Source organism: Mauremys mutica, chromosome 5 (genome assembly GCF_020497125.1).
Source record: "Mauremys mutica isolate MM-2020 ecotype Southern chromosome 5, ASM2049712v1, whole genome shotgun sequence".
NCBI classification, from domain to species: Eukaryota; Metazoa; Chordata; order Testudines; family Geoemydidae; genus Mauremys; species Mauremys mutica.
Window position 1 is genome coordinate 135,661,510 of NC_059076.1, and position 17,255 is coordinate 135,678,764.

A 17,255-nucleotide genomic window follows, 5' to 3' on the forward strand; every position below is an offset into this window, starting at 1 on the left:
CAGTGCCAGATTTGCTGCTGGAAAGACCATCTCTCGAAATGTAGAACTCTCTGTACATCTGTCCATTCCTGATCATTAAAGATCTCATGGAACGTTTGGCCCATCCATTTCAGCAACCCACGTCTGACAGGGACTAGCATTAGATAATCGAGAGGAAGGCGCTAGCCATTCTATAGTGCAGAATTACGTTAGAGGCTGCTCATAAGAGAAGTTTCTTCCTAACCACAGGCAGTTTCTGGCTGGCTTAAATCCTAGGTTTAAATCCATTCAAAATATGTTTTACCCTATCTATTAAGAACATCCATAGTACAGTGTAAGTGCGTAGGCCTTTTCTGAATTCTACTAAGCTCTTGGCTTCAACTGTATCTTGCAACAATGAGTTCCACAGGTTAATTATATATTGCATAGACGTTTTCTTGTCCAATTTGCTGCCTTTAATTGTCCCCTTGTTCTTATACTTTGAGAAAGCATATGTATGAGTATCCACTTTATCTTATCTGTCCCATTTGTTAGCGTGTAGCTCTCACAAATTGTTCTCTCCATGCCTTTGAGAATGGTGCTGGTGCGATGAGAACACTATTTATCATGCTGACCGATAATGTCTCACTGTTTCCTTGTACTCCTCCATCTGTCTGTTGGCATCAACATGTTGGCTCTTGTCTTATACTCAGGCCTGAATAACGTATCTGAAGTTGACGTACTTAGATCAACTTACTGCGGTGTCTTCACCGCGGTGAGTCGACTGCTGCCGCTCCCCCGTCGACTCTGCCTGCGCCTCTCACCGAGCTGGAGTACAGGAGTCAATGGGAGCGCGCTCGGGGATGGATTTATCATGTCTAGTCTAGACGCGATAAATCGATCCCCGCTGGATCGATCGCTGCCTACCAATCCGGCCGGTAGTGAAGACATACCCTAAAGAGCTTACAATCTGAGGGTAAGGCCCATCTCTTTGTGTTGTATTTGACCAGCACCTAGTACAGCAGCGTCCTGCTTCACACTTGGGGCTCCTAGACTCTATAGTAATTACAAACAAAAGAACATCTCATCTGCCTCTGTTTCTGCTGCTTCTCATCTATAAGAATTAGTTTGTCACTTTGGGATCTCAGCAGGGAGAAATATAGATATATAAAAAACACGAGCAATCTATTTATCTAGCAAGGTTCCTATGCTGATGCCCAGCACTGAAGTATCAGCTTTGGAGTGATATGATCATAGCAGCTTTTGAAGAGAACTCAGACTGTGCATTACCAACAGTGGTAATTTGGAGACGGTTCAGAGAAGAGCCATGAGAAAGATTAAAGGATTAGAAAACATGCCTTATAATGATAGACTCAAGGAGCTCAAACTATGTAGCTTAACACAGCGAGGGTTAAAGGATGACTTGATTACAGTTTGTAAGTACCAACATGGGGAACAAGCATTTAATAACAAGCTCTTCTATCTAGCAGACAAAAGTATTACGTGAACCAATGGCTGGAAATTGAAGATAGACGAATTTAGACTGGAAATAAGGTGCAAATTTTTCACACAGAGTAATTAACTATTGGAACAACTTACCACGTTGCCAAGGTCATCGTGGACTTTCCATCACTGGCAATTTTTAAATCAAGACTGGATGTTTTTCTAAAAGTTCTGCTCTAGGAATTCTTTTGGGGAAATTCTCTGGACTATGTTATGCAGGAGGACAGGTTAGATGATCAAAGTGGTCTCTTCTGCTTTTGGGATGTGTGGTGTCAAGGCGGATTCCGCACTGCGGCACTTCGAGTGCAGGTGGGAGCCCGCAAGGATTTAAAAAATGAATACTGGCCACTCCACACTTGTATTAAACTCCCAAGGTTACAGCGTTTCTCTGACCCTGGCTTGCTAAACGCTGCCACCACCCAAATGCAAAACCCCTTTTTTGGAACTCAGGAAGGCGCACTTGGGAATTCCTTCCTGTGGGGTACCCCAAGCTCTTTCACTCCCCCTTCAGGGAAGAGCTGAGAAGGAAAACAAAGGAAATTAGCTGTTGCCACCAGCTAATTAAACAACATATGCACAAACCTCTTAGGACACCAAAAATCCAATCCTGTTCTTAAAAAAGGTAAATTTTATTAAAAACAAAAAAGAAAGAAAATACATCTGGAACTTAGGCTTTTGCTCGATTTAAAGGAGCATTTCCAAAAATTAACCACCCAAAATAGCTTTTTTGAGGGTTCAGCTTAAAGGCTACAAGCAAACAAACGCAACAGGGATTAGCACAGAGGAGTCCACTAGCCATAAGAAATAAACAGAACTAAACCTAATCGCGACTTTCTAAACATTCCTGATCTACTTACACATCTGAGGGTCCCAAATAAGTAGTTCTAGGTATGATCTGATGATCATACCTGGCTTAAAGCTTCTCATAGCATAACTGCTCCCTGTTCCCCTCCTTCTCGAAGAACTACAACAGAGACAAAGGGGAAGTTCCCCCCCCCCCATTTTAAAAAAGCGGCTCCTTTGGTCAGGTGCCCACTCCCTTTCCTTTACCTGGGGGACTTTTTAACCCTTTATAGGTAAGCCAAGCAGAGAACAGCCACTAAGAGGGACTTTATAACTGGCTGGCGTTCAGAAAAGGGAGATCTCTCCCCTCCCCCGCCTTCATTTATCACATATGGTATCACAGGACAGAATGCTGTACAGCTCATGTAGGTGACTTCAGAATAACTGTTTCCACTGGAGTGATTTCTGACTGAGGAACGAAGTGTACTTCATAGTAATTTTCAAAAGGGGATGTGGCTCCAACAGACGCACAGACACGTAGGATATGTAGCTTAGAATTCTCTTCCCTTATTGAGAGGGGCAAGGACTATTCTGGTTGAGGGGCAATCCATTGTGAGGTAAGTGCCTGGACAGAGCTGCGCGCGTTGTGGTCAATGAGCAGCTCATGTTCTGTTCAGTTTAAGGACTGATTTCCTTTGAGTGGAAACACTAGAGATTTAAGATAAACTGTGCTACTATTTGAGATGAAAGTTATTCAGCTCAAGAGGGCATCAATAAGCTTGTCAGGCCTGTTTGCATGCACTGTAGCTTCTGTGCGCAAAGGTGAACTATACCTCCACTGAGGAGTGGGAAAAATTACAACAGGAGTAGGATGAGGGGGGGGGAGGGGAGAAACCTCACCTGCTAAGGTTATACTGCTAAGGTTGCCCAGCATTTTGCATCCTAAGATCCTTTTTTCAGTTGCTTATAGCTTTGACAAACTTTAATCATTTGGTTTTCCACACTGGGCGTCTGCTTCAGGCTGAATATTTTGTTTTAAATTTCAGCCAGAACAGTTCAGCTGTTTCTGAGAGCAAGGCTTGGAAAAATTATGATTTGCACATGTTAATGGCTATGTTTTCTCTGAAAAGCTCTAGTGTCCCCATGCTTTGGAACAGGGATTTGAAGTTTGGCAGGGGAGTGGCCTTTGGGCCAGGGATGTGTTTTTTGCCTGTTAATTTGTTTGTTCTTTGTGAAAATCTGCCCAAATTTAGCCAAATTAAAGCCTTTCAAAAAAAGTAAGCTCACACATGCTCAATATAGACTCTATTTTAGCAACTAAATTCCCCAAAGATTCCGTCCACATTGGGTGTTACCACTCAAGAAAGAGACCTTGGAGTCATTGTGGACAGTTCTCTGAAAACATCCACTCAAAGTGCAGCAGCAGTCAAAAAAGCGAACAGAATGTTGGGCATCATTCAGAAAGGGATCGATAATAAGACAGAAAATATCATGGTACCTCTATATAAATCCATGGTACACCCACATCTTGAATACTGCGTGCAGATGTGGTCACCCCAACTCAAAAAAGATACATTGGAATTGGAAAAGGTTCAGAAAAAGGAAAAACAAATGATTTGGGGTATTGAACAGCTGCCATACAAGGAGAGATTAATAAGACTGGGACTTTTCAGCTTGGAAAAGAGACAACTAAGGGGGGGGGATATGACAGAGGTCTAGAAAATCATGACTGGTGCGGAGAAAATAAATAAGGAAGTGCTATTTACTCTCTCATATAACACAAGAGTTAAGGGTCACCAAATGAAATTAATAGGCATCAGGTTTAAAACAAATAAAAGGAAGTATTTCTTCACACAACGCACAGTCACCCCGTGGAACTACTTGCCAGAGGATGTTGTGAAGGCCAAGACTATAACAGGGTTCAAAAAAGAACTAGATATATTCATGGAGGATAGGTCCATCAATGGCTATTAGCCAGGATAGGCAGGGATGGTGTCCCTAGCCTCTGTCTGCCAGAAGCTGGGAATGGGAGACAGGGGATGGATCACTTGATGATTACTTGTTCTGTTCATTCCCTCTGGGGCACCTGGCATTGGCCACTATCAGAAGACAGGATACTGGGCTTGATGGACCTTTGATCTGACCCAGTATGGCCTTATGTTCTTATTGCTGGGATTTATGGGCTGCTGCCATCCAAATTTTAAGTTCTCAGACTCTTTGACTTTATGAATTACACCTGTTTGGTGTACCCCTACAGTAAGGCACGTATCTATGCTCTATCAGGAGTCCTAGACCATTGGGAATCAAAGGTACTTCAACTAATTACCACCTTTACATGACAGCTACTTTGCAAGCAACAGTTCATTGGTTGTAGGAAACAGACTGAAGAGATGGTGGATTGCTTGGTCTAACTGCCACAGTTGAGCACCCAAACTACCACCCACGCAGATCTCCCAGCACAATGCCCCAATCAACACAACCACCCACTCAATTCAACTGGCATGCACAGTAACCCCAAAAAGACACAGACACTCCCCTCGGCACACAACCCTCATTCGCCATCCGCACAAACTAATACTTCTTCCAGGATGGTCACTCAGAGGCCTAGAATGTCTGCTGAGTCAGCAGGAAGACATGGAAACAGCTGAAAGCTCATTTTGTGTAGCATGTTGCAAGGTTCAATCATATCTGGGCCCTGTGACAACCAGGGAATGCTGGAGTCCAAAGGTTCGGTGGTGGTTGGACTGTGACAGCTGATGACAGGAAGGGGGACTAATAAAGAGGTGGTTCTGCCTCCAGTCAGGGTGCAACTCTGGGTACAGAATTTGGGGCACACATACAAAGGGCAACATTGCATCACAGCACGTGGAAATAAGAGCCCCCATATTTACTCACATAACTTTACCAATTACACCCAAGCGACAGCACAGGCTTCCCGCTGCTAGCATGGTTTATTAGTATGGGATTCAAAATAAAACATGGTATAAAATAAGAGGAAGATGATAATTTACATAATGCTCCAAAATGTGCGAGGACCTTTACAGAGCAAAGACCTATTCCCTGCCCCCAAAGATTCTAGCATCTAATTTTAGTTGTGATGCAATAAGTATATCAACTAAGCAGGTGAGGACTAAAACCCTCTTTTAATCTATAGACTAGATATTCTAGACAGCAGCAGTACAAGCTTCTGCCACACTGCCTGGTCTATGTGATTCAACCCCAACTTGGAGGAACCACTTAAGATGGATAGTTGGATTTCTAGGCAGTTCAGCCTTACTTATGTGAGTCAGACTGCCATCAACACGGCTAATTAGTACCAACATAATTGGGGGTTGTGTAAGGTGAATGCCTCTCCACTGAGAGTGATCCAAGACCTATGTCCCCTCTAAGGCTTTTTGTGTGCACACATGCATGAGAAACCAATGGCCAACAGAATAGTCCTCTCCACACCCATCCCCCTCCGCTCCAGCACCCATGCTGTCAACCCAGCCCCATACCACTCACCAGCTCCCTCACTTTCGCTATAAGCCCAAGAAAGGGGAAGCCCTGGAATCCTTCCCATACATCTGTAATCTAGAAACACTGGAAGGAGCCAAGGCACAGGGAAGCCCATTTCCCTGACACCCAGACCAGTGTGGTAGGTACCCATGGGCAAGAGGTGTCTGTAGCAGGGGGCATGTGCACAATTTAGAATTCACCAATTCTTCTCCAGGTGACTGCATTGGTACATCACCCTGAAGGAGGGGCTGGTTTTCACACACTGAGCAACCAAACCCACCGGCTCTCGCTTGAAGGGAAAAGGCGTTGTGGATAAAAGAGTATGTTACCAGAGATTTTATTTGTAATATAATCATTCTGGGATCTCCTTACAAGCTTTGGATTTACAGCTGTAGATGAGGCAGCAGGATGAACCTGCTAACATGGTTGTCAAGTCTCTGCCTGCAAAGCAGCCACCCAAGTATACTCTAAGAGAGGGACCATTTTAAACAGTGATGAGAAACAGACAGACAGAAGCATCTGTATGGCTATTTCACTCTGTATAGCCAGGCAGATTCCCCTTCAGAACTTGATTCAGGCATTAATTTGTCAAACAGCTTTTCGATGACACTGTTATTCTTAAGGAATCGAGTCGAATACTTTGTGGTGCAGGTAGCTCAGTTTCTCTGAATGGGTCCGTCTGAGCAAAGGAAACCATTCCCAAAAGGGCAGCTCGACTACCACATATCCCAGTTTCTGTAGCTGCCTCCTTTTCAAGCTGTGTAGTCCCAACAACTGTTTAGAACCATAACAATAGTGGTTCCTGTTTGACACCTGAATGGCTAGCTTCACGCCTCTGGGCTGCGGCCTTAGCTGGGAGGGACGATTTTCAGGAGAGGTCTTTGATTTGGTCAAGACATTCAAAATGGTGTCAGTCAGAGGAACCTCATATGAAAATGCAGAATGATTCCTAATGAGCGGAGCCTGCTTCTGTTCTACTGCCTCCTTCTGGCTACAAGTCTCTGTCTGAGTTTTATTACCCACAAGTGACTTGCCACTGGACTTCCCCTTCAGCAGCTGATTCATTAAGTTATCTGTGAGACTGACTCCAATGTCTTGCAGTTCTCCTTTAGCCGCTGCGGCAGCTTCAAAGTTAAAAGGTAACGGCTTTCGGTCTTTGCCTAAATGGACCTCCATATCATCTGATCTAGTGTGAGGCAAAATCATGTGGTGTTTGACATACTGGGGTCCACCTAACATTACCTCAAGTAGAGAGACAGCTTCTGTCACTTCCGGCTTTATGCAGATTTCCTTCTTCATAAAATTCCACAGCATCTCAGTAACCTCTTGCCGAAACTGTAGCGTAAGGCGATTACCTTTGTAATCTGGGCACTCGATCTCTACACTGCCATCAAGAGTGTACAGGTCCTTTTTAAGATCAAATTTACTCTCCCTGGTTAACTGAATAAATTCAGCACTCAGAGTGTAATCTATCAGGTCACCTGGGAAGTGCCCAGCAAATGCCAGAGCCAACAAACAGGTGAGGAGATGTTCTGGGAACCTCTCAAATTCATGCATCTTTCTGTACATCTGCTCTATGAGGCTGGAGTAAAACCTCTCTGCATTAGGCGGCTCATAATTCAGGCATCCGAATGACCACAAGAATTTAGCAACATCTTTGCTACGGCAATACATCACCCTGGAAGGCAACAAAGAAGCTACTGCATTCATAATCCCTTCATCGAGGTAATGCAAGGCTGAACAGGCAAGAGTTATGTGCATGACACCCTGGATGCCTATAGTACCAATCCGAGGAGGAATGACTTTCCCAAGTTGCTTCAAGAATTCTAAATGATTGACATGAGTATAGCGGAACATCTTAAGTACATTCACTAAAGCATAATTGCTCATGTCTGACATCTGGCCTGACACCTTGTCTCCAACTTTTCTCATGACATGCTCAGAAAAGGCACTGTTGGACTTGAAGAACCCTAAGGAAATGGTGCCCACTTCCTCCAAGTTGAAGGAATCCAAGTACTTCAACACTAAAGTCTCCAACTTCTGCATTAAATCCTGGGGCACTCTCCGACCTTCGCCTACGATATAAATCAGCTGAACCAGCTGAGGCAAGGTGAGGTCTTTCCAATGCAAGTTAACGTAACTGAAGGAGATCTGTAAATAGCGAGGCACGCTGCGTCCCAAGCAGCGCCACAGGTCAGCCACCAGCAGCAGCTGATCCAGGCTCATGTCCCACACCCGACGGCAAAATTCAGTCTCATACACATTCAGCATGGAGTGGGTTGGTGGAATGCCTAAACGGATAAAGGCCTTTAAAATGTCAGTGAGTTCTGAGATGCTAAACAGCTGGATGTTTTCAACTCCGTAACGACACAGCATCATAAATTTAGTATTGGATCTCACCATCACATGCTGCTCCACTGGCAAACAGCTCAGCTTACAAAAATATTCCACAATGGTTCCTGGGATCAGGCGACTCTTAAGTACAGTTACTTTATGTAATATTAAGTCACCTTCTTCTAGAGGAAGGACCTGCAAGGTCTCGGACTTGTCATAACTTAGAGATCGGTATTCGGGTCTGTGCTGCTGAAACAGTCTGGGGTCTTCCTTAGTGTCATAGGTCTCCACATCAGCGTCTAGCAATTTGTCTTCCTTGGGCTCCAGCATGGCTGGAGGCACTGAGCTGGCCTGTGTGGAAAGAGTTTTATGGAACTTCAGATCCAGCAAGGTGTGTTTTGTGCTTGACTGGCTTTGAGAACAGGTGATGCTGTACGTATTCTGAAACTGCTTAGCACTGATGCTGGAGAATTCACTTCCAAGTGGCCCTTTACTATCGTCACAGTTTCTAGCAGCATTTTGATGGGATGCGGTTTTGATTCCTGTGTAGGCCGATGGATTATAAAGTACTCTGTACTCCCGAGGGTTCAGCAATCTGATAGAAGCCTCAGCTTTAGCATCTGTGTCACTCACTTCAGGGCTCTCATCCTCCTTTTGTTTTCTAACAGGAATTCTCTTCTTGGTCCCGCACTTGGTTGTAGTTGAAAATGCAACCATGCTGCGAACGCCTCCTGGAAATCTTCGGCATGTTATCACTGTAGCCATGGATCACAACTTACTGGGCTCAGAATTGTCTCCAGGTACTGAAAAAAGGGCAGATGAAGAATGAGTGGCTTCCATCTATCATGATGCATTTTTTAAAAACATAACCTTTAACACTATAGTATGTTAGATGGTGTGAGAGTGTCTTGGTTTCCCACATGGTTCACAAAGAATTACTATCAGGTGTTTTCCTGCAAGTCAGCAGCTGAGAGTACTGTCCAAAACTACCACATGCAAACTCTACCCAAGATCAACAACCCAAGTTATTTTCCAAAATGGAAGACCTGATGCATTATGGAATTGATAGGATTGGCAACACAACTGTTACAGGTAACTTATAAAATGGCTCTCAGGTTAGGGGAAATATTTCTGTTTCTTCAGTTTGTGAAAGGACCTAAGGTACTTTTAACTCATTTTTAAAACTGATCAGATTTCAAGCTGACAGTGTCCCTTTAACATTTTTATAACTGTGTCGTCAAAGCTCTAATAATTCCATTAGATTGTGTTTCAAAAGACTCCGTTCTATTAAGAAGCACCAGCCAGAACCCCAGTAGTTCTGAAAATGAGGTCCAAGGACAAGCATTGCTCCACAGATGGAAGTATTCTGAGACTATGTAATGTAAGGCTGGGGTATTGGGAGGGGAGGTGGATACGGGAGAGGGTCTCTCTCTTATGAAGTGGTGCACAGAACGAAAGCTGGAGTGGAACTAGCTTGCCAGAAGGATTGGCTCCCTACCACCAAAGCAAAAGTAAATGGCTGCTGTTAGTGACTGTTCACACTGCTGGAGAAGAAAAGCAGCCCTAGAATCAAGGAGATTGGGGGGGGGGGCAATAAAAAGCATGAGAGAAACCCCCCCAAAGTCACAAGCTGCTGTTACACAATCACACACTGAAAATTAGTACTCAGAAGAACTGTAAAGATACCAAAGAGAGTTATGTTCTTTAGGCCTGGGGAAGTTTTCTACAGGTTTAGATGACGTAGTGCTTAAAACGCTAGTCACCACCCGGGGCCGTGGCTATAAGAGCGCTCTCACCACTGCTACTGCAGATGGAAGGCAACAATGGGAAAATTGCCAAAACAAAAATCTAGTGTAGCCATCCTGGGTAAGCAGCCAATTTAACCTCTTTAGGATGAGTCAGATGGTGATTAGTTACAGCACCAGGTCACTTCTCTGTAAAATATACTTCCCCCGCCTTGAGTGGCTAACACTGAGGAGGTATCAGACAGCCATCTTCTAGCATTTTCAACTTCCTTAAAAGCTCACTTTCTTTCTTTCATTACTTAGAAGAAACATGTGCTGGAACTGTGGGATGCCAAGTAATTAGAGAAGCCAAAGCTCGGTGAAGGCACTACAACAGCAACAGCTTCTGTGCTCCTCTGCACAAAGGTGTCTGGCCACGGGGACAGTAAGCTGTTATGGATGCCTTTATGACTCTGCATACAAACAGAGCTTCCTGACTGAGGACAAGCATGTCACACCCATGACAAGAAGAAGAAAAAAAAGCCTAGTAAATGCTTAGCTGAGTTTTATGCAGAATTCCTCAGCGTAGCAGCAATAAAAAAAAAAAAAAGACCAGTAGTGCCCTCTCACAGGGCTTCATTTATCATGCTTTTCTTAGCCATGTTGCATAGGGTGCCTCACTCACATTCTCTGTCGCTGGAAGAATGGCAACATGGAGGTGGCAGAAGGAGGTTTAGAACAGGAGAGTGCGAAAAGGTGAAAAAACAACTTGGGTGAAGAGACTGAGACCAGAGGAGAAAGCAAAGGAAGAAGGGAAATGGTTATCGTGAGAAATCAAAGCAGAAAAAAAAAGATTCTAAAAGAAATTAGAAAGAATTAAAGAAAAGATTGCTAGAAAAGAGGACATTTTATTAAATAAAAAAATATTAAAGAGTAGATAAAACTCATTTGCAGCTACTCCTGTCTGATGCCTTATCTGTGTCTAAACCGCATTGGTTAGGGCAATAACTGTGTCTTTGTTCATGTCAGCACAGCACAAAGTTAGATGTCAGTGCTAAACCCAATACCAGCTTCCTCATAACAGTTCATGCTTTTGGTAGCCCAAGAGAAGATCAGACAAGACCATAATGGTTTCTTCAGTTTTGATGGCTCTGAATCACAGCAACGCACTGTGCTTGGGACTTTGGCTAATGCTGCAGAAAGCAACAGCTCATCCTACGTGTGAGAGTGCCACCCAATCCCTCTAATCTATCAGATGCTCTGATAAAACAAAACAACTCCCCCCCCACCTCTCAGTACACATACAATAAAAATAAAGCAAATAGCCATTACACTTGATCTGAGCTCAAAGAGCCGAGAAGCGCAAATCCACTGTCAACAGCAGGTAGGAATCTTTTCTCTGGCCTTCCCTATCAATGCCTGCCGAACTCAAGATTTCCTTTAACAACAAAAACATTTTTAGCTCCTAGGGTTGTCAGGGCAACCTGGAGTTAAGTGTAACTGACATAGAGCCATCCTCCCATGTCTCTTGATATATAGCCTGGAATGGTAGATGTATGATCTGTGTAAGGCCCAAAATCTGGCCCCAGGGCGTAGCCTGGGTAGTTAGCATGTATACTGGGAAGCACCTGCTCAGTAGAGGCCCACCCATCTCTGAAGCCAGCTCCTCTTCCAGAAGTCTGCTGGAGCTTGAATTAGGTGAGCTTTGTGGCCCAATATAAGCTAGTTGTTGACTGTCAGACCACTTTAAGTGCAGGATACGCAGGTTTCTTTACAGTCTATTTTTTGGTCTTTTCTGTGTGCTCTATATTCATTATTCCACTAACAACGCACACGTTCATTGATGCAAGGGAAGCCATCTATTAAAAATAAATTAATCTATTTTGCTCTTCTAGCCAAGAATCTCAAAGCCCTTTGCTACCATTCGTGAACTAACCTTCAAAACATTCCTACGAGATGGTTATCCCCATTTTACCCAGAGGAAAGTGCATCACAGAGCCAGTCAATGATGTGTCCAGAGTCACAGAGCTCAGCAGAATCATGCTAGGAACCCTGTTAGAATGGTTAAAACAAATCAGAAGTGCGTTGGGAAGGTGCTATGTAGCGTTAAGAGTTTATTCACTGGTCCCTTGATTTCAAATCCATGGAACTAGCCCTCCAGAGAGCCAACAGAAGAACATGGAGAAGAGACAGAAAGGGGAGGGGGAGGGACAGTGGACAAGAAATGCCAAGTCTTGAGAGAAAGACACTTTAGAACCTTTCTTGCTCATCACTTAATCTATGTTACTCGCATCTTCGAATCCCAACGCGCCAGATGAACTTTCAAGCTAGTCCTTCATTTCCTCCTCCAAATGTATTTTCTTGTATAGGTCCCTCTTCCCACCACCAATGACACATGCCAGCCTCGATGCCCTTTGTTCCTTCCTGCTCTCACACCTTTGTGCTCCTTCCTATGCTCTTCTCCACGTGTAAACAGGCTGCCAACATCCCCTCTTCTCTCCATTCAAATCCCTCCTGGAAACTCACTTCTGCTGCGTCATGTATGAGAAGCAAGTTAAAGAGCAAACGTAACTGGACCCCTCAAGCTGCATGCATGTCTTATGGAAGTCTCAAGAGATGACACTGTCCATCTTATCCTTCCTCAGCCCCTTCCTTCTGACCCTCATTTTGTGGGTCATGCCTAATACAGGCTCCAATCCTGCAGTAGATCTGGATGGGTGGACCCTTGTGGAGCACCAAGGATGACAAATGGTTCCAATTGTGCTGATTAAGTTGCAGAACAGGAGCCTCAGGCTATACGTTCTACGGGACAGGAACGGTACCTTTCCTGGAGTCTGAATAATACACTTTTGGACACTCAAAAATTACAAGTATACGCCTGATAACTAACATTAAGAAATCTTTGTGTCAGTCTCACTTGGGGTACATTTCCTATTACAGTCTCACTGCTATGTATCAAGTGTATTACACACTATGCTAGCACCATAAATTAAAAAAGGAAAGGATGATATTATCTTCTAACAAGTACCAGGAAATTTGGACCCAAATGTTAAAATTAGGTGTAAAATTGCATATTTTACATAGGATTCAGGTTTGGTTAAGAGTATAGCTAATGCCTGTAAAGTGTGTTAAGGACAAAGGAATGACTAAAAAAGCACCTGTGCTCAGCAGAGCTGCTCCAATTGTGTATTCAGAGTATTTGGAGGGGTGAGAGCTCCATGGTGTGTTTCACACCCAGGAATCATGGAGGATTAGATACAGGTGCCTGCTGCCACCTGCTGTTGAACAAGGCAGACACACGAGGGAACTTGCAGGCTTGGATAGAAGAGCTCGCGATTGGCACCGTGTGGGGTCACCTACAGTGACCGGACAGCAAGTGTGAAAAATCGGGACAGGGGACGGGCGGTAATAGGAGCCTATATAAGAAAAAAGACACAAAAATCGGGACTGTCCCTATAAAATCGGGACATCTGGTCACCCTACTCCCCAGGAGCCCCTGACCCACCCTACAGAAGGCAGCATGAGCCGGCGACCAGGCATGGACGAGACACGCAGGAAGCGACGTGCCCCTGCCCCTGCCTCACCACATGGGTCAGCGCCAGCGATCGGCTGCAGAGCGGGGTAGCAGCAGCAGGTCGCGGCGGGGCTGCGGGGCCTGCCTGGGCGAGCGGGGCGGTCACCCTGGCCAGGACACCTGCACGCGCCGGCACGGGCACGGGCGGCGGCGGCGGACGCCTGGGCCACGCGCGTGTGGCACGCCTGCCCCGGCCCAGTGCACGCGCAGCACGCGGGGAGCACACGCCACGCGGCCGCTCGGGAGGCGGGGCACGACACGCGTGTAACGTGTGTGCGGGGCACGCCCGCCCCCTCCGCCCCCCCCCCCGCACCGTGCACGCGCTGGCGGGAGCCCGAGAAGGGCCTGGCGGGGACAGGGACACTCGCGAGGCGCGCGCCCGGGGCAGGGGGCGCGAGGCGGGGGCCGGCGGCAGTGGGGGGTCCGGGCCTCTCCCCGGGCCGGGTTCTCTGCCCGCACTCACCGGGGCCGCGCCGCTCGCTGTCTCCGTTGCCGGGTCTCGCCCTCCTGCCTGGAATCAGCCTGCCCCGTCGCCGCCGAACGCTTCCGGTCACCTGACCCTTACGCACTTCCGCCGCGACGGGAGGCGAGAGGGGCCAGGCCGCGCCTGTAATGGGGAGCGCTGTGCCTGCGGCGTCAGCGTGGGCCCGCCAGAGGGCGCTCGCTCTTCGCAAGGCCGACTCGGACCCGCCCACCCCTTCTCCGGGGCCTGCGCTTGTGCCCGGCCCTTGGGCGGAGACCGCGCCGCGCGCCTGGCTGGGGGCATCAGCGCCGACTGGGGTCACGCCCCTGCCACCTGTTGTCATGCCAACGCCACCCGATGCCATGCCCCTGCCACCTGTTGTCATGCCAACGCCACCCGATGTCTCGCCCTTGCCACCTGTTGTCATGCCAGCGCCACCCGATGTCATGCCCCTGCCACCTGTTGGCATGCCAACGCCACCCGATGCCATGCCCTTGCCAGTTGTTGTCATGACCCTGCCAGCTGGGGTCACGCCAGCCTCATGCTAACACCAACATGCCAGTGCCAAGCCATTACCACACTTTGTCATGCCTCAGCCATGTGGGGTAACACCAGGGATCAGCACCACCATGTTGCACGACGGACACTTGACAAAATTACCCACCATCTGGGCTAACGGTGGCATCACGCTAGTGCTACATAGTGTAACGGTTACGCCACCTGGAGGCATGCCAGTATCATGCCAGTGCCACATGGTGTCACACCCCTGCTACCTGGGGTCAGGCCAGCACCATGGCACTACCACACAGTGTCCCACATCGTGCCACCATTGTATGAGGTCAAAAAAGGTTATTAAAGCTCCTGTGTAACATGCTTCATTGATGTGTGGCTAGTATAAGTCACTGATCTCAGGGTATATTCCTGTATTAATCTGCAGCTGTGGTGGAGCCCTGGACATCCATCTGACAGTCACAACATGCACCAACTACTGCCGTAGGGGAAACCAGCCGCTCCAGACAGATGTGTTGTCTTTTCTGGGGCTAGGACAGGCTGCGTTAGCCTCATGCAGCTGTTGCCTCGGCCAGCGGTAAGGTCAGGAGGAAAAGTCTAACTGCGGCTCGTGCTGGGTCTGAGGCCGTCAGATCGCGCCAGGGACTTCGGGGTTATAACTAGAAATGGCAACTTCAGGCCTGACCGTTCCCAGTGTACAGTCAGCTTGGCAGCAGCCCCCGGGCAGTGAGGCAGAAGGGGATCTTGAGCAGAGCAGTTCACCGGCTGCCATGTGAAATAACTATGGTAGGGAGCAGCTGTAACATGACCAACTGGACGATGGCTGAGGTGCTCAGGTCGCTGGGAATTCGGAGTTACATGTCACCCATTCACTTACAGTGTGACGTCCCAGCAGGTGTATGTGAGCCAGGAGCGGGTATCGGGGGGATCAGCCCTGCTCTTGTGTGTGTGTGTGTTGTAATGAACCAGCTTTGTGTGGCTGAATGAGTGTGCCAGCCCACAGGCAAGATAAGAGATCTACTATTGCTGTTATAGGGGAGTTCTCCTATAGCGCAGGCTGGAGACGTGCCTGTGCAGGGGGTGTGAATCCCAGCTTCCTTTGTGTTTGCGATTTCCCCAGTCGTGTTCCAGAACACAGGGTGGGCAAACGGCCCAACATTTCAAATTCATTTCAGGGAGACTTGTGACCCTCCCCAACAAGGCCCCCCACGACCTGTGCTCCCTGCCCCTCCAACCCTCTCCAATCCAGCCCCCGGCCTGTACTCCTCAATTTCCCCAATCTTCACTGATCCACCCCCCCAGCCTCGCGACCTTCACTGATGCGACCCCCTGCCTCTGCTCCCCAACCTCCTCTTACAGTCACTGATCCACCCCAATCATATGCTCCTCCCCCGACCCTCACCGATCCACCCCCCCATCCTGTGCTCCTTCCCCGGCCCTCACCGATCCAATCCCCCCATCCTGTGCTCCTTCCCCGCCCTCACCGATCCACCCCCCATCCTGTGCTCCTCCCCCGGCCCTCACCGATCCAACCCCCCCATCCTGTGCTCCTCCCCCGACCCTCACCGATCCACCCCCCATCCTGTGCTCCTCCCCCGACCCTCACCGATCCAACCCCCCCATCCTGTGCTCCTCCCCCGACCCTCACCGATCCAACCCCCCCATCCTGTGCTCCTCCCCCGAACCTCACCGATCCAACCCCCCCATCCTGTGCTCCTCCCCCGACCCTCACGGATCCACCCCCCCATCCTGTGCTGTGCTCCTCCCCCGACCCTCACGGATCCAACCCCCCCATCCTGTGCTCCTCCCCCGGCCCTCACCGATCCTACCCCCCCCCCTGTTGGGCTCCTCGCCCTGCCCTCACCGATCCAACCCCCCCATCCTGTGCTCCTCCCCCGGCCCTCACCGCTCCCACCCCCCATCCTGTGCTCCTCCCCCGGCCCTCACTGATCCACCCCCCCATCCTGTGCTCCTCCCCTGGCCCTCACGGATCCAACCCCCCCATCCTGTGCTCCTCCCCTGACTCTCACCGATCTGACCCCCTGAACTTGTGTTCTTCCTCTGACCCTCAGAGATCCAACTCCCCCAGCCTGTGCTCCCCATCCCTCTGACCCTCTCTCCTGCTAGCTCCATGGGTAGAGCAAGAATATTTGATGGCTCCTCCAGGCGACTCTGGGAAACCCCTCGTCCCTCTTGCTCATCTCCGTGTATTGGGATTTGGAAGTTCTTGCCTGAGTGTCATGGCTGAACCACAGCAGTAGCCAGGATGCAAGAACCTGTCCCCTTTAGTGACTTATCCCTCACCATAAACCAGCCTCTCCTAGTGCATTGTTATTCATCATATGCTCCCAAGCCCCCGTTTGCAGAGCTGGGGCAGATAGGATGGCGTAAGGCAGTGGCCAGGCAGCTGACATGACAAGCTGCACCCTGGAGTTTCTATTCAGCCTTTGGAACAACCAACAATTCTGTGTTCAAGCACTGGGCTCCCTCCAGCTCCATCTGAGCAGAACAGGACTGCTGGCAGCTGGGGGTGGGGTGGGATTTCAAAGACATTCAGGGGATTGAAAATCACCTCCTCAAAACCTGACCAGAACAGGTGGGGCGCCAGGCAATGCAGCCGCAAACTGATGGTGGCAGGTTAAGCAGCCCATTCCTCTGATCCCCTCCCCTCCTGCTGTTTTATTGATGGAATCCCATCAGTTTAAGACCTAGTCAGTCAATTTCACTCAAGGAGTTACAAGCAAGTTCAGGTCCAACTCCTGCTCTTTGGTCTGCTGGGCAAATTTGGGGGTTTTACCATTGCATTTACCTGTACAGTTGTTCTCCCTCCCTCGCGCAGACAGCAGGGACTCTCATTAAGGTCCCGATCCTGCAGTTGGATCCACGCAGGTCTGGCCCTGCGCCCACC

At 48.3% G+C, this 17,255-nt stretch overlaps 2 protein-coding genes and 1 long non-coding RNA gene across 11 annotated transcripts in view; 1 reads left to right on the plus strand and 2 right to left on the minus strand.

Annotated features, from left to right (window-relative positions):
* The window catches only part of UBOX5 (U-box domain containing 5), a 29,901-nt gene extending 12,646 nt beyond the window's left edge, over positions 1 to 17,255 (minus strand). For 2 of the 6 annotated variants that reach the window (XM_045019135.1, XM_045019129.1), the window contains exon 1: positions 13,838 to 13,945. The gene's annotated coding sequence lies outside the window, so the exon portion shown is untranslated. Of the gene's footprint in view, positions 1 to 8,855; positions 8,875 to 11,736; positions 11,853 to 12,958; positions 13,079 to 13,837; positions 13,946 to 17,156 lie in introns of those variants that run through there. The other 4 variants (XM_045019134.1, XM_045019131.1, XM_045019132.1 and 1 more) reach the window with 4 other exon arrangements.
* Positions 6,105 to 17,217, minus strand: FASTKD5 (FAST kinase domains 5). 4 transcript variants are annotated; one of them, XM_045019127.1, is made up of 3 exons: positions 13,838 to 13,907; positions 12,959 to 13,078; positions 6,105 to 8,879 (listed from the first exon to the last, which is right to left on the minus strand). In XM_045019127.1, exon 3 carries the CDS (start codon positions 8,839 to 8,841, stop codon positions 6,361 to 6,363), a length of 2,481 nt encoding a protein of 826 aa, XP_044875062.1. In that variant the 5' UTR covers positions 8,842 to 8,879; positions 12,959 to 13,078; positions 13,838 to 13,907; the 3' UTR covers positions 6,105 to 6,360. The 4 variants fall into 4 exon arrangements, with proteins under 4 accessions (XP_044875062.1, XP_044875063.1, XP_044875060.1 ...); XM_045019128.1 differs by lacking the exons at positions 12,959 to 13,078; positions 13,838 to 13,907 and adding an exon at positions 17,157 to 17,217; XM_045019125.1 differs by lacking the exon at positions 12,959 to 13,078 and having other exon boundaries at positions 13,838 to 13,945.
* On the plus strand, positions 9,363 to 10,333 carry LOC123371469. Its single transcript, XR_006579805.1, has 2 exons — positions 9,363 to 9,457; positions 10,125 to 10,333. It is a non-coding gene; the product is annotated as an uncharacterized LOC123371469 (long non-coding RNA).

What these genes read in the sequence shown, in the direction of transcription:
- FASTKD5 (XM_045019128.1), bottom strand. Translation starts at nt 8,841, where the DNA reads ATGGCTACAGTGATAACATGCCGAAGATTTCCAGGAGGCGTTCGCAGC.